The sequence below is a fragment of the Manacus vitellinus genome, unplaced genomic scaffold, assembly GCF_001715985.3.
Source record: "Manacus vitellinus isolate BGI_N305 unplaced genomic scaffold, ASM171598v3 scaffold_0_pilon, whole genome shotgun sequence".
Classification (NCBI taxonomy): Eukaryota; Metazoa; Chordata; class Aves; order Passeriformes; family Pipridae; genus Manacus; species Manacus vitellinus.
The window spans coordinates 18,767,895-18,782,074 of NW_021938789.1; the positions used below are offsets into that span (position 1 = coordinate 18,767,895).

At 35.3% G+C, this 14,180-nt stretch overlaps 1 protein-coding gene across 1 annotated transcript in view; it reads right to left on the minus strand.

The window, feature by feature from the left end:
• The window catches only part of ATP8A1 (ATPase phospholipid transporting 8A1), a 104,750-nt gene that overhangs the window by 27,753 nt on the left and 62,817 nt on the right, over positions 1-14,180 (minus strand). Inside the window, exons 26-31 of the mRNA XM_018067287.1 lie at positions 12,340-12,523; positions 12,123-12,233; positions 7,638-7,712; positions 7,394-7,516; positions 4,842-4,920; positions 2,552-2,613 (exon numbers count right to left, since the gene is read on the minus strand). Coding sequence (XP_017922776.1) covers positions 2,552-2,613; positions 4,842-4,920; positions 7,394-7,516; positions 7,638-7,712; positions 12,123-12,233; positions 12,340-12,523 — 634 coding nt within the window. The remainder of the gene's footprint in view (positions 1-2,551; positions 2,614-4,841; positions 4,921-7,393; positions 7,517-7,637; positions 7,713-12,122; positions 12,234-12,339; positions 12,524-14,180) is intronic.

The following is a 14,180-nucleotide window of genomic DNA, read 5'->3' on the forward strand; positions in this document are numbered from 1 at the left end:
GTACAAAAATTTTCATATTTGAAATTTATGTTTGATGAAATAATTCCAGGACATGACATGAATGAGTCCATATTCCTGACTTTCTGGATCAAAAGAAATGAAACTGTATTAATTTCTGAATCCCTTTCTTACTGATTTTTGCAGAACTGATGAACGTAGACTTCTTAAACCCTCATACATGAAAAGCAGTACGAACAATGAGAAATACCTTAGCCTTATGATTTTGATATTTCAAGACAATGCCTGACTGACAACTGTTACTGCACATACACTTCACACTTCATGTATGCTTCAGACCTTCTTGAATTCCTGTGCAAGAGCAAGAATACATCCATCACAACTTCATTGATCCCCAGACTTTTAATCTGAAGTGAAGAAAAGTAGAGTTTTCTTGGGAAATTCTTGGCCACTCTGCAGGTTAGTAGCAAGAAGTTAACCTCTCAAGATGGTGAAGTTTCAGCTCTCCTAGTTGACACGCAGTTGCAGAAGGTGACAGATTAACTGCATTGTGAGCTCTGTTTTAGTGATTATGGATTCAGCTTGACAAACAGTAAGCCATATTCAAAATATCAGAAATTAAGTAATTTCTGAAGGCACTGGAAAATGTTGCTACAAATCCAAAAGGGCAGTCTTCAGTGTTTGTGAATCAGCTGATGTCACAGATGATACTCACATGTGCTGCAGTACTTTAAGATTTCAAGACATCCATTAACTGATGGGTGACAACATTCACAGCAATAGTTTTTGAACACTCAGTTCCATAGGATCTCAGTAAACTCTTAGGACAGCAAATGCAACTTGTTTTATCCTGGAGCCAAGCTTAGTTTTGGAAAAAAGCCCAAAGCAGAGTGCCTGGGTAAGATGTAGTTCTGAGATGGATTCAGGAATGAGCTACAGCTGTGACTGCAGCCATATGTTGACTAATTGGGTTTAACAAGTGTACAGGGATAACTCTACAAAATGATGGCTAATACAAGGGATACTTGTAAAGCAAAGCAATTAAAGAAAAGGAGATGCTCCCAGAAACTTACTATAGGTGATAGGGCAGGTGAAGTTATGTTACTCATATATACATACATACAAACTAAACTTCCGCTGAACTGAGCAAAGTTGCAACTTCTAATAACAGTAAACAACTGTTCATTTGTAGATAGGGCAAGAATCCAGAGCAGTGAACTCTCCCCAAGAAGAACTTGTTTCACTTAAAAAAACAGGTAGTTCTGGTAGATACTTTTATCAACTATTTATCAGTGTCAAGGAAAGCAGTGACATTCAGATAAATGACTGTGTTGTAAACACTGCCTGGTGCTACGAGATCATAATACAAATAGACCTGTGCCAGTTGAACTACTCCTGTCAGGACTGAGCTATGACAATGACTGCGACCTTACATCTTAATTTTATTAAGACTTGCTTAGAAAACACTTACCCAGGATATTCCATCCACCCCTAATGGAAACCAGTGCATCATATGATTAATAGCATGATCATATGCAACTACTGCTGACAAAACAAGCTGTGCTTGCCTTTTGGAACACGGAAAGGGAATTGTAGAGCAAATAAACTTTTAAGAGAATGTGTGAACAATTTTTCTATGTGCCTGAAAGAACCAGTTTGAAGGCCATGTACTGACTGGCAAAAGAAACATAGGAGATGTCAACAGTGGCAACATTCTCAAAGGACTACAATGTGTCTAGAATACTTTTATTTCAGGTATGATGTTTCCCTTTTCCCTAAGGAAATTGATATTGATGTGAATTTATATTACAGCCCACTTATTTTGATGAAAGAATTACTTTCTTTTTTGTACCTGCCAACAGCAGGAACTTGAAAAATTAATTAAACTTTTAACACTGAAGAACAGAGAATAAGCCTGAATCTAATTTTGCTCCTAAGAGAGATCTTGGAAAACCCTCATCTCTTGGATAACACTTGTATCTAGTAAGTAAAACACAGATATTTAACTTTATTAATTTATCCTAGGAGATAAAAGATTAAGATGAAAAAAAACCCCAACAATAATAACTAGTATCTATGAGAGTATCAGAAGATTTCTTTCAGGTATGAGCCAGGTATAATTCTGGCAGTTTGATTGCCTCTGAAAAGCATCCCACAAACCTTTGTTCTGTGTGGCTCTATGCCTCTTTTAAGGCCCCATCAGAAATTAAGAGAGAACAGAACTGCATCTTCACAAGTCCATAAATCAGTTTGATAGCCAATAACCTGAGATTTCTCCAACACAGAAACTTACTTTAAATTACTAAGCATGCTAATTAGAGAATTATAATTCTCATAATTTAAAAAAATAGACAGTTTCCAGTAAAGGACAGATGTATCTTCTGCATCTTTATTAAACTGCTTCATTTAAAACACTGGAATTAGAATGCCAAATGCATTTCAAAGCTTCTCAAAGAGTCATTCAAGAGCCATTTCTTATTCTTAAGGGACTTCTTAAGGCACTACACTAAATCAAGTCTTCTATGAAGATAATTATAATAATAATAAACCCACATCTTTTAAAGAGTTAAAACCAGCACCAATATAGACTTACAGTGTACACAGTGTTCCCCAGGAGCAGGTAATCTGAAGTCTTACCATTGCCAAACACGGTACCTGGAGAAGGAAAGCGATAAAAATAAAAATGTTTAAACATCCACAACAGCACTATATGTATTATTTTTGATACAAAAGAGATGGTACTACTTTCTATACCTGTACTAGCAGCATATTTTACCTTAAATTGTGTTGAACACTAGAGATCTATGACTTGTATATCTTGCAAGGCTTTTCATATCCACATCACAATACATGGAGTGTAAGTTTTGTGTACTGTACAATGGTTAGGTACCATGGAGCAAATTCTGACAAACAACTCTTATAAATCCATACTTATTCTTTGAGAATGTATTTCTTGATAGACTCTATTATGACACATGCAGTTTGAAATCTTTACATTACAGATAAGAAACAGGTGGACAAGCAAGACTGAAGACTAAACTGGAAAATTTGATCAAGAGAATGGATCCAGGAGATTTTAATGATCTTCAAGATTTGATTTTCAGCATTCTAATAAATACCTGCTCAAACATCCACTCCACTGCTTAACAATATATACCTAGCAGTAAAGAGCATAATGAGGATAAGACAGAAGAACAGGCAGGCAGCTAAGTCTATGCCCATTAGCCAGAGTGCTGGGACTCAGCACTTCTATGCAGAAATCTGAGCTATCCCTCATTCTTCCCATTCCTCCTTTCATGTTTCAGGATCTTCCTGCACCTCTTCTTTGCTAAGAGAAGGTGGAAAACTGAGACCTGTTCTCAGAAGTTCCTGTCTCTGGTACTCATCAGCTCCTCCCTAAGAAACTAATAGGACTATTTCCCTTTCCTCTTTACACACACAGACATCAGATTAAATTAACATCAGCTTTCATTCTGCACTCATATCCCCTTCATACAAAACTCCGTGCACCAGCTGGACTCAAGCCAGGTACTGATTATACCACCTCACCACGTACACGATTCCCCAGGTCCCAATTCTGCTCCCTTACTCACCTTTAATTTCTCTAGGAATGAAAGGAGAAGGCAGAAGGCAATTTGTTCAGACTTGAAGAGGCCCCTTGCCAGTAGGTAAGTTCCAGCCCAGGGTCTGTGAGCCAAGAAGGCCTGTGCTACACTGCTCTCACAAGTGCTTGTGCAAGAATCTCAGCTTTGACTTTCACACATGAACTCTATTCTGCATCACTATATATACTCATTAAACACTTCTCCATCATGTAATGCATAAATCTCTCGCATGGATTGGCTACAGCTTTGAACAGGGATTTTGGTTTCGATTTGAGATTATGGTTTTAGAGTATGCACTGACATTCTGGAACCTCATTCCTCCTGGGCTGTCTAAACCTCACTGTGATATGAGTGGCCTTTCAGAGAAAACAAGCCACCACATACCTCCCTTTACCCACTAGGAGTCTCCTGAGTGTAAAATACTCTGCAAGAAGTTTTTCCCTTAGCCTTTTCAGGCACAAAAAGCTGTGACAGTCTCACTATCTAGTCTCAACAGTTCCAAAACGTCCATGAGAACATTTCTGCCCTCTACGCCATGGCAGACTGCATGGCTATATCACTGAAACCAAGCAGACTAATTTTCAGAAAAGCTGCAAGGTACACACTTGGTTTTTTCTCCCCACAAATTGTAAGCAAAACAAAACTGCACCCCTATGAGAGCTCCCCCAGCCCGAAACATTCCCACACGCTGAAAGCAGTGCTTTCAAGTTTCTTTTAATTAACACCACTTTCCTCTCAACGACCCCATTTCCTTTGGCAGCTCAGGAGCATATACAACAGTTGAACTAGAAGACGGATAGGACTGAGCAGATGAGGTGTCACTGCTCCTCTGCCACAGTACTACTCATGGAAATGTAAACTAGCAGATTAATATGCCCTTGAAGTAACAGGAGAAAAAGTATACACAACACTAAAAGCTGACAAAACGTAAGAGACAATACAAGGGACAGTAGAGATTTAGGATCTCAAAGGTGTTTAACATGGTAGCCTATATAAAAATTAGCATGATTAAATAGCAACCTCTTTTTCTCAATCTTGTTTCAGTTTGCATTAACCCTACTTAGATAGTTAAATGTATATACACATAATATTACTCCTACTTATAAACACTTTAAATAAAACATTTGAAGTACACATCTGGTCTAGTTCTAGAGATGGTATCTTTAAATTTATCCACACTAAACTGTTAGTATTTATAAAGCTTCCCTTATAAAAAAGATAATATTTAGATATTTTGTACTTCTCAACATTTATATTTTTATTTTTCATAATACTTACCATGCTGGAGGGCTTTTAGTGGAAACCAAAACAGAATGAATGAGTGGAAGAGGCCATTTAAACAATGAACCCAGAAAACCTAAGAAAGAGAAAACAGAAAATCCATGAGAACCATTTGCAATAAACTAGCTCTGTGAACCCTGACCTTTCTTTTTAGCTGTGTGTTAGATTCACAAAATGTGTTTCTGTCAGGCCACCACTGTGAAGTAATATAACTGACAGGCACCTTCTGCCTCTTAGCTCTTCATGGGTCATTTGTTTATTTTTATGCTTTGAAAAAAGTGTGTATTATCTCCTCCTTTTAATTTCAAATCGGAAGGGAAATTAAAATATAAACATATGGGAATATATTCAGAAAAATGAAACTAAACCAGACAACTGGAACAATTGCTACATTCTATGCAGGGAATTAAAAAGGACTATAGTTTTTATAATTTGCATTTTGCATAAAAATAAATTTAGATGGTACAAAAACCAAAACCTGTTTTACATATGCTTTCCTACGTATCCTCACATACAAAAGAATTAAAAAAGGACAAATAAAAGTATCTTCTGTAAATATCTCCTTACATGCTTAATTCTTGAAGAGCATAATTTTATCATATTAAAATTCCTTTCATGTATTTGCTAAATAATCAAAATTTTACTTTCAAATTGATTTTAATTTGTAAAAGATGCCTTCTGCAAAGAACTGTATTAAGGTTAAGGATAAACAGTCTATTGATGTTTTCCATAATATATTGTATAGTGACATAAAATGACTTAATAAAAAATATGTAACTCGTTTCCTTCAGTATAGCAATAATGTTTTTTCCACTAATAACACTTCTGACTACTATGGCCATTATTGTAACTAGCTGATGTGTATTTTGAGCGTTAAGGTGTTCAAACCATTGAAATTAAGTTGCCTGTCTCACATTTTCCACAACCTCTCAAAGTCTTTTGTTAGATTATACAACTACACCAGGTTGCATGATCCAATTGACACTGCAATACTTTGCAAATTTAACTTGTGCTACTCATTAACCTTTGTCTCTCCTCCTTGCTATGTCATTGCCAGAAGTTTTTATTTGACAGAAAGCACAGGTGGGTGCAAGAAAAATTAGTTCTACTTTTCCATTTTCCTGACCACTTCTTTTTGTCACATGCTAATCCTTTAACCTCTGTCATGACCTCATAACCTTTGATCCCTTTTACCATAACAAATATCTGCATCAACATTCAAGGCAGTAAAATCTTTAACACCAACTATTCAACTTATATAGGTGGGAATTTTGTAGCTGGCAAGTTTGTAGACGTTTACTCAAAGCAAGTGTTGTATGGGAGCAGCCACAGAATTTCCAATGAAGTCAACACTACATCTGTGTAATAACAGAAATATTAAAGACTTATCTTAAAACAGAAATATCCAAGTTCTAACTCGTGACTAACACTATTTATTAAAACTATCACAACACAAAAGTGTCTGTATTAATGGGACCACAAGAAGTGTCATATTTGGAAAGCATTCACAGTGACGTCAGAGACTATGTTCCCTAGTCTCCTTACAACTTTCAAGTTTGTGTTTGCAGGTAAAGGGATGCAGTGAGGAAGAAGGAAAGGAATCTCATCTGCTTCAGTGAACAAAGATAGTTTAGACAAATAATTCTATACATGTTGGGGTAACTCCAGTTATACAGCACAAGTGGCATAGATATAAGAGCTAAGCAAGCTAAGCATGCTGTATCAGCTCTGCATATCTACTACAGATCATCACATCTAGACATTGTTAATTCAATGACATATTGAAAATGTCCCCAAGTTCAACATAAAATGACATTACTTGAAATGCCATAATCATATTTACAAAAAATAAAATCAGAAGGAGCTCTTACAAACATCAAATACTCATGAAAACACAGGTTCAGGAGCAAGTTTAATTTAGTTTATGAGAGATTATTTATGGACAATGCTGTGGAAATTTTGTATATTTTATGTATTAAAGATTCCTACATTCTTTTACTACTTCTTGTCCTAGTCTCTCTAAGATGAATGTCATCCATTTCCCACCAAAAATAGTCTGATGCCTTTTAATCCACCCTGACACATTCTTACTCCCAGTATTTTTTTCCCAAAACTCAAAATTAAACCATAAAATCACAACTCCAAATTGACAAAGAATAGTACCACGTCCCTCCCTCTACAAATCTAATGACAGTTCTTATTGTCCTCAGCAACACTTCTCCACAGGCTTCAGTAATCCATTTCCATATAACAGTACAAATACATACAGCTAAGCGACAGTGAGGTCTAATCACTTCTGCCTATAGAAGACAGCTTTATTACCAGTAGAGAAAAAAATATCGGGGCTGAAAAAAGTAAAGTGCTTGTTGTCCATTTCCATACTTGCTAAAAATGATTTGCACCATTCACAGACAAGTGGAGATGTGGAAATAGTAGTATTAAAAATCCCCTCCATTTTTAATTATGAGCAGCACAGAACAAAAAGGATAAATATATTGAATTCCTATGCATTTTTGCTTTATCATAACTTGATTTTTTAAAATATCTACCTTAGTGTTAAAGTCCAGTGCATTTTGGGAAGTCTTGTATAACTCTGGATATTTCAGCATATTTTCCTTTCGGCAGGATCTCTCAAATATTCCAAGAGTTAGTGGAGGCATTGCTGTAAACATCTAGTAGATAGATTAAAAAAAGTAAAATTGCAAAACTTCAGAGGCAAGGAGTTACTTAAAGATTGCTTAGTTAAGAAACTTTCATGGTTAAAAATAACAAAAACTACACAAATCATCTTACCACATTGTAAAGACCTATACACCATCTTTCAAAAAGAATTTGTCCAGAAAAGCCATTGACAAATGCAAACCAGACCTGAAAAAGATTAGAACCGTGTATTACTCAAATGTCTTGCAAGATATGATAAACAGATTTTTCCTCAGCTTTGCAAAAATGAATATCTTTAGAACACATTTACAACACAGTTGAAAATGTTTTGGTTTAAATCCATATGAAAAAAAATCAATAATAAAACCAAATTGCAATCAAGAACAGATAATAGGCAATCTAGTCAGATATGTGACCAATTCCAAGTAAATATGAAAACAAAGGAGGTTCATTCAAAGGAGGGACATTCAGAAGAAATGTCAGGTTCTTTAAGTATTTGAGTGATTTAAGCTGACTTAACTCTTAATGAAATTAAAATTCCGAGAAATATGAGGTTATGGAGGGGGAGCCTACAGATTAGTAGGCATCTTCTTCTCATTGTTAACTTAAAATTCTTAACTAATAGAAGTCATAGAGCAAGTTGCTCTTTGGAACCAAAAACTGAACCAATATTCTTTAGTCATGAGAGGATCAGACTTTACCAGAGCACTAAATCAAGTACAACTATTTAGTTAACGAGCACTAAGTCAACTACAGGGTACTTTAGAGGGGCAGTCGGGTATTTCTTTTACTGCACAATTTTTATCACTTTTTGCTAAAAGGTTGAAAGTAATCAAATTTAATTTGAAAGGTATGATAATATATTTTCTAATGTTTTTCAGCATAGCACACAGCATATCTGCTTTCTCCTACTTCTTCATGCTTGTATTAGTTCAATGACGAAGTGGAGAAGCAGCATGTCTGATGAATCTTTATTAACAAGTTACACTGAAACTATATTGCCTAGGACAAACATAAGTTCTCAGGTGACAAAAGTTAAAATCATCTAAACAGCACTCTACTCAATTTAAGACTCACATTTTTCAAGTGAATTTTTAAATGCTGCTTTCCTACAGTTCACATTGCTACAATCAATATGTATGTTTATCAATATGTACTTAGGCTGGCCTCCAGGTGACTGGAGTCTATGACCAAACTCAGATTCTTTTTTTAATCATGTGGTGGAATGTCTGAACATGTTTATGACTACTTTGAGATGGAAAACCCCCTAAAATCAACAACTATTAACACTAAAAATCAGAGGTAAAATCCAGCCAAAATTGCTATTTGTTCAACTGTACCTACAAAATAAGTTTTTAGGACGTTGAACATGATAATGTAGGAGCAGACTCAAACACTTCTCTCTTAAGATATAGGTCCTATGCTAATAACCTAAATTACTAATCTAGCACCCCTATACAGAAAGGCAGGTGATGGCTGTTCTTAAAAAGTATTTTAGACCGCATAAGTGAACAGGTAGTGAAAATTCAGACCATTCTGTAGTTCAACGGCTATAAAATTTCCATCAAAAAGGAAAGATTTAGGTTCCCGACTCACCTAAAATGAGATGGCCCTTAAGGTAAATCCTTGTATTTCTAAGTTTTCAAACCATATGATGCAAAAACTTGGGCATGAGCACAATCACTTTCTGCTGTTTGTGTTTCAAACTGAACTCGGTGCAGTTTGCATACATTAAGTAACCCATGACATATGGAACAACAGCACCTGAACTCTGCAGCTCAGGAGCAGTGTGAGTAAACACAGACAGCCTGCTCGTATTTGGGGTTATGCATGGTATGGGTCTCAGTATGACCACAGGCATTCTGATATGCAAGGCAAAGGAAATCAGGAACCAAATGATGAATTCCAGTTATGGACATGAGCAGCAGAAAGTGAGTAAACTCAGCAGTGAGATGAAAAGAGCTTGGGAATAAAAAAAATAAACCCCTCCCATCAACCAAAGTTTGCGGAACAAAAAGAAGCCATTACAGATCTAATTACTTAATTTTTAGAAATTCAGAGTTTTCACTTGTAATTTATACTGATACTTCGGAATATAGCTTCTAAAGTCACTGGGACTAGTCCATACAAAAGGTGAGGCCCATATTTAAAGAGCTATTGCATCAAGACACAGAGTAGTAAAAAATTATTATATCCCACTTTTAGTTTGTTATGAATAGGAGTTTAAATGTCAACTAATCACTAATCACTGTGTCTGGGTATTACTATAGACCTTTACCGTTTTCTGAACAAAGAAACCTATGACACTTATTTCATATCAGTTCATGAATGCCTAGAATACAGGCTGTATTTTAGATTAAATGGAATATTTTACATTACTAGCTTGATTAGTATGAGAAAACATTTAAAAACATAATATGCATCTATTAAATAAAGTTGTGTATTTTTAGTTATTGTCAGCTAATAAAAGGAAACTTGTTTAAAGCAACTTCCAGACATGCCTTTCAGAGTACTATTTTCTAAACCTCAAGACAGAGGAGGCGTGGCCACAAAAGCCTCACAGACGTTTTCCTGATGTAGCATTTCTGCATATTAAGCAGCAGCTTACAAATACTCATTGAGCTCTCTGCTCCCACGCCTGATCTGTACAAAAAAACTGAAAAGAGAGACTCAAGACTGGCAGTTGTCCTTTCTGGAGACATTCAATGATGAATTTCTGCCCATTCACTCACAGTATTGACATGAGCTATTAACACTGAAAGTTTTATGAGCTGACAAACGTTGGGTATACAGGAATTCAAGTAGAAGTCATCTTGTCTTCCAGAGAAGGTTACATGGCAAAATGCTTGCATGCTTTATTTATAGAAGGGTCATAACCCATATCAAAATTATCTCTTTGTCCTTCCATCCACTCATGAGGCAGAGACTACCTGTTCTAGCCTTTTGTATTTTCAGACTATGATCTCTGTACCTTGCATTTAACTTTTTTTCTCAAAGAATACAAACAATGGGATACTTATATCTGAGTTATAAATTTACAATGTGTTTGCAGGTGACAATGACAGAAAACTAAGAAAAATAAGTTAGTGTGTTCTAAAGACTGCTTTGTATTTTTCTATAAGCACAAAATATACATTAATACTTTTTTTTCCAAATATTTCTAAAGCTACTGGTTTTCAGTACTTCTGGAAGTCTGACCATGTAAGTAGATATTCATCTTTTGAAAGACAGGATCTAAAGTTTGCCATCACTTCTAAAGCAAAAAAGGATCTTTAGTGAATTTGGTTTTTATAGCTTCCTACTTATGTTTTTCTCAACAGGCTGCAAACTTGCTGCCACTTAGATTGAAATCTATTTGCATTAATAACACAATAAGGAGAAAAAAGACAAAAATAGAAAATGTAAAAGTATGGTAAGAAAAATGCACTCTTTTGGCTGCGACACTTGTACATAAAAAGACAACTGAAGTATTTTCAGATATTTAAACAGTGTAAGGTCACATGCATAAATATCAAAATTGGAAATATTCATATAACATTTACATCAGGTCTAATAGAAATAAGGCATTTTCTTTTGGTAAAACTGAACACTTACTCTGCAAGTTTAAGATACTAATTTGAAAATACATTAAAAAAAACTACGAAAGTTTTAAGAATATCTCTTAACCCTGTTAATACAAAAATACATAAGACTGACCTATAAAACTTATTTTGTGATCAAGCTTTGTAAAAAATTAATTTTTCCCCCACATTTTTAACCCAAAGTATCATTGGATATGTAAAGTTTGAATCAATTATAAACATAATTACGAGATACATATTTGGTTGTTAGAAAGCAAGCAGCTGTTGAAAGAAAATTAAGGGAGGGGACGGAGGAAATTTAAAAATAATTTTAAAAATCCATTCAAAATTTTAAGGTTGCCATGTGGTCATGAAGATAACGAAAACTATACATGTTGTTTTAACCACACCTACCAATAAACATACACTTATTACAACACAGTCCTCTCATGCTCCTGTATTATTCACAAGATTCCAACCTCCTTAAAATCTCAAGTGCAAAAGCATAGGTCAGCGACTTTCAGGAAAATATTCATGAACTAGAGCCTGAGGAGGCACAGTTAACCCATCAGCAAGTGAAAGGTTTGCAACAGTGTAACTAAACATGCATGTAAAAACCCTGGGCACTGTTCTGAACAGCAACAGCTCTGAAGTTTAACAGTGACCTTAACAAGGGCTTCAGATTGCGAACTGGACAGTTACTGACACCAGCTCAAGGATCTTAAGCACATACATCTTGATATATTTAAGATGACTCATCACTGTACCCCCTAATTATGGTAATGATGTTGCAGGTACAGAATTTTAATAAACTAGCAATATTATGCAACACAAACATTCAGTACAAATATTTATTACGCCTTTTTAAGACAATTGGGGTTTTCAAAGTAAAATAAATCATTAATATTAATCAGTTTATTATTAAAAAGAAAGACTCAGTACTAGTAGGTTTATTGATAGTTAAAATGCTTCCTTAAAACCATATATAATAATCAAAACCTCAAAATATTAAAGTTCTTACTTTCAAGAAGTAACATTTAATGTACTGTAAAATTACCTCGATAATATAAAGGACAATATTTTTGTAGAAACAATACAAGATGCATTTAGCTACTCTGTTATAATTCCAGGCTCCATGAACCAACAGCAAGTTCTTCAAATACTTGAACTGAAAAAAAATGAGAAGAATGAACATGCAATCAAAACATGCATACACCAATATTAATTTGATATTAAAATACTTTATTGTAGTACTTTGCAATGTAATGACTTACCTGAGCAATTGAGTAGTCTGAAGAATTAGCAGCCTGTAGACCTTCATTCCCACTAATACCAACACCAACATGTGCTGTTTGTATCATACTAACATCATTTGCTCCATCACCAATCGCTAGAGTTACTACCTTAACTTGTTTTTTAACCATTTCTACAACTTCAGATTTTTGAAGTGGTGATACCCTAAGGGGTAACACAAAGAAACAGGTTTAATACAGGACTTGCAAATGAATGTACTTTCACAACATACTTTATATTCTGTGAACAGGTAATAAAAATAGGCCAATCAACATCCTGATCAGAGACATGGTCTTGTTATTGCCCTTCAGGGCTAGAAGCATATTCCCAGCAAAATTCACAGAAAACTTGGATTTGTTGAAGCAAGATGTTAACAGCACTGAAGAAACACGGGTCAAACAGCAATGGGCCCCTAAAACACAGTAATGGAAGGAACCTCAGATGCTTCCACTACCAATATTAACTTACAACAATTGCAGATATTGGATTCATTTTATTGTTATGCTTTTTATTTTTTTCTCTGTTTAAATACAGATTTTATACACAAACAACAAGATATTTAAAAGATAGATAGCAAATAGTCACAGAGTGGACTGCCACTATCTTAACACAGTCTACACTGATAAATTAGAGGGAGTAACTTTGAAGATTAAATCTTGATCCTCTACTTAAATTAGCTGCTGGTAACTTCTCCCATGTTCTTTTCAGGACTGTTCCAATTATCCGTCATTAAGAGAATGCCTGTCCACAGTTGGGACAAATTATTCCAAGGACAACAGCTCTATTGATGAAACTGTATCAGTTCTGTCCACATCTACCATTGGATGTGTCACATGTGTACCTTCCATTTTGTATTGTCAAAGTTCTACTTTTAAAGTTCATACTCTCATATGAATTTGTTCCTTGCAGTATTGAGACATCATAACTGAAAATAACATACAGAAATTATGTGCTAAAACTGCTGTTTCACAGGGTGGGGAAGGCAAAGAGTAAACCTTAAGCAGTGTGGCAATCCACTCTCGTGCAGCCTGGCACTGGAGTCAAGGATAAAACCCTACCCCTCTTGTTTCATGGCACAAACAGAAACAAGATAAAATGCAAAAAGCTCCATGAGTCTGTCTCCCAAACAACCACTGTTCATTGCTGCCTACAAAGACAACAAGTCGGGTACCAAAGCATGATTCCTGTGTGGAGATGGCTATATATTAATACTGAAAGCTGGGGTAAAATCATGTATTTATAATTAATTTTCTACAAGTCTTCTATATGCTCACTCAAGGCAATAAACCTCCTGGGACAATAAGCTTCTGGAAAGTGGCAATTCAGGTTGTGAAAGATTTCCCCAGCAGTTACAAAATTTCACGGTTAATGCTTATAGGTAGGGATGCTCATAACCTGGACTTAACTCTTCCAGGTTAAAAAATGAAATAAACCCACAGAAATATAAAAGAAATTAAGAAAATAAGTTTAGGGGAACAAATTTGCAAAGTAAAATCACAAAAGAACAATTACTTCTAAATAATTGCTTCTCACTGAGACACTGCCAGGCAACATGGATTATGGAGTTCATGAGCAGAGTTCTCACCTGAACCAAGACCGGTGTATGGCACTCACAAGGTCAGTTACAAAAAGAAATGTTACCACCAGACAATAAAATTCTGCCATATTGTGGCATCTGTGCAATGCTGAGGTTGCTCCTGCAAGCTGTGGGTCCCAAAGGCTGCATTCTCATAAGTACGTAAATACTGGAAGGACTCGTCATACTTGAGAAAAAATATACTATTATATTATTAATGATATTCCTGATAGGTAAGTTGTTTTC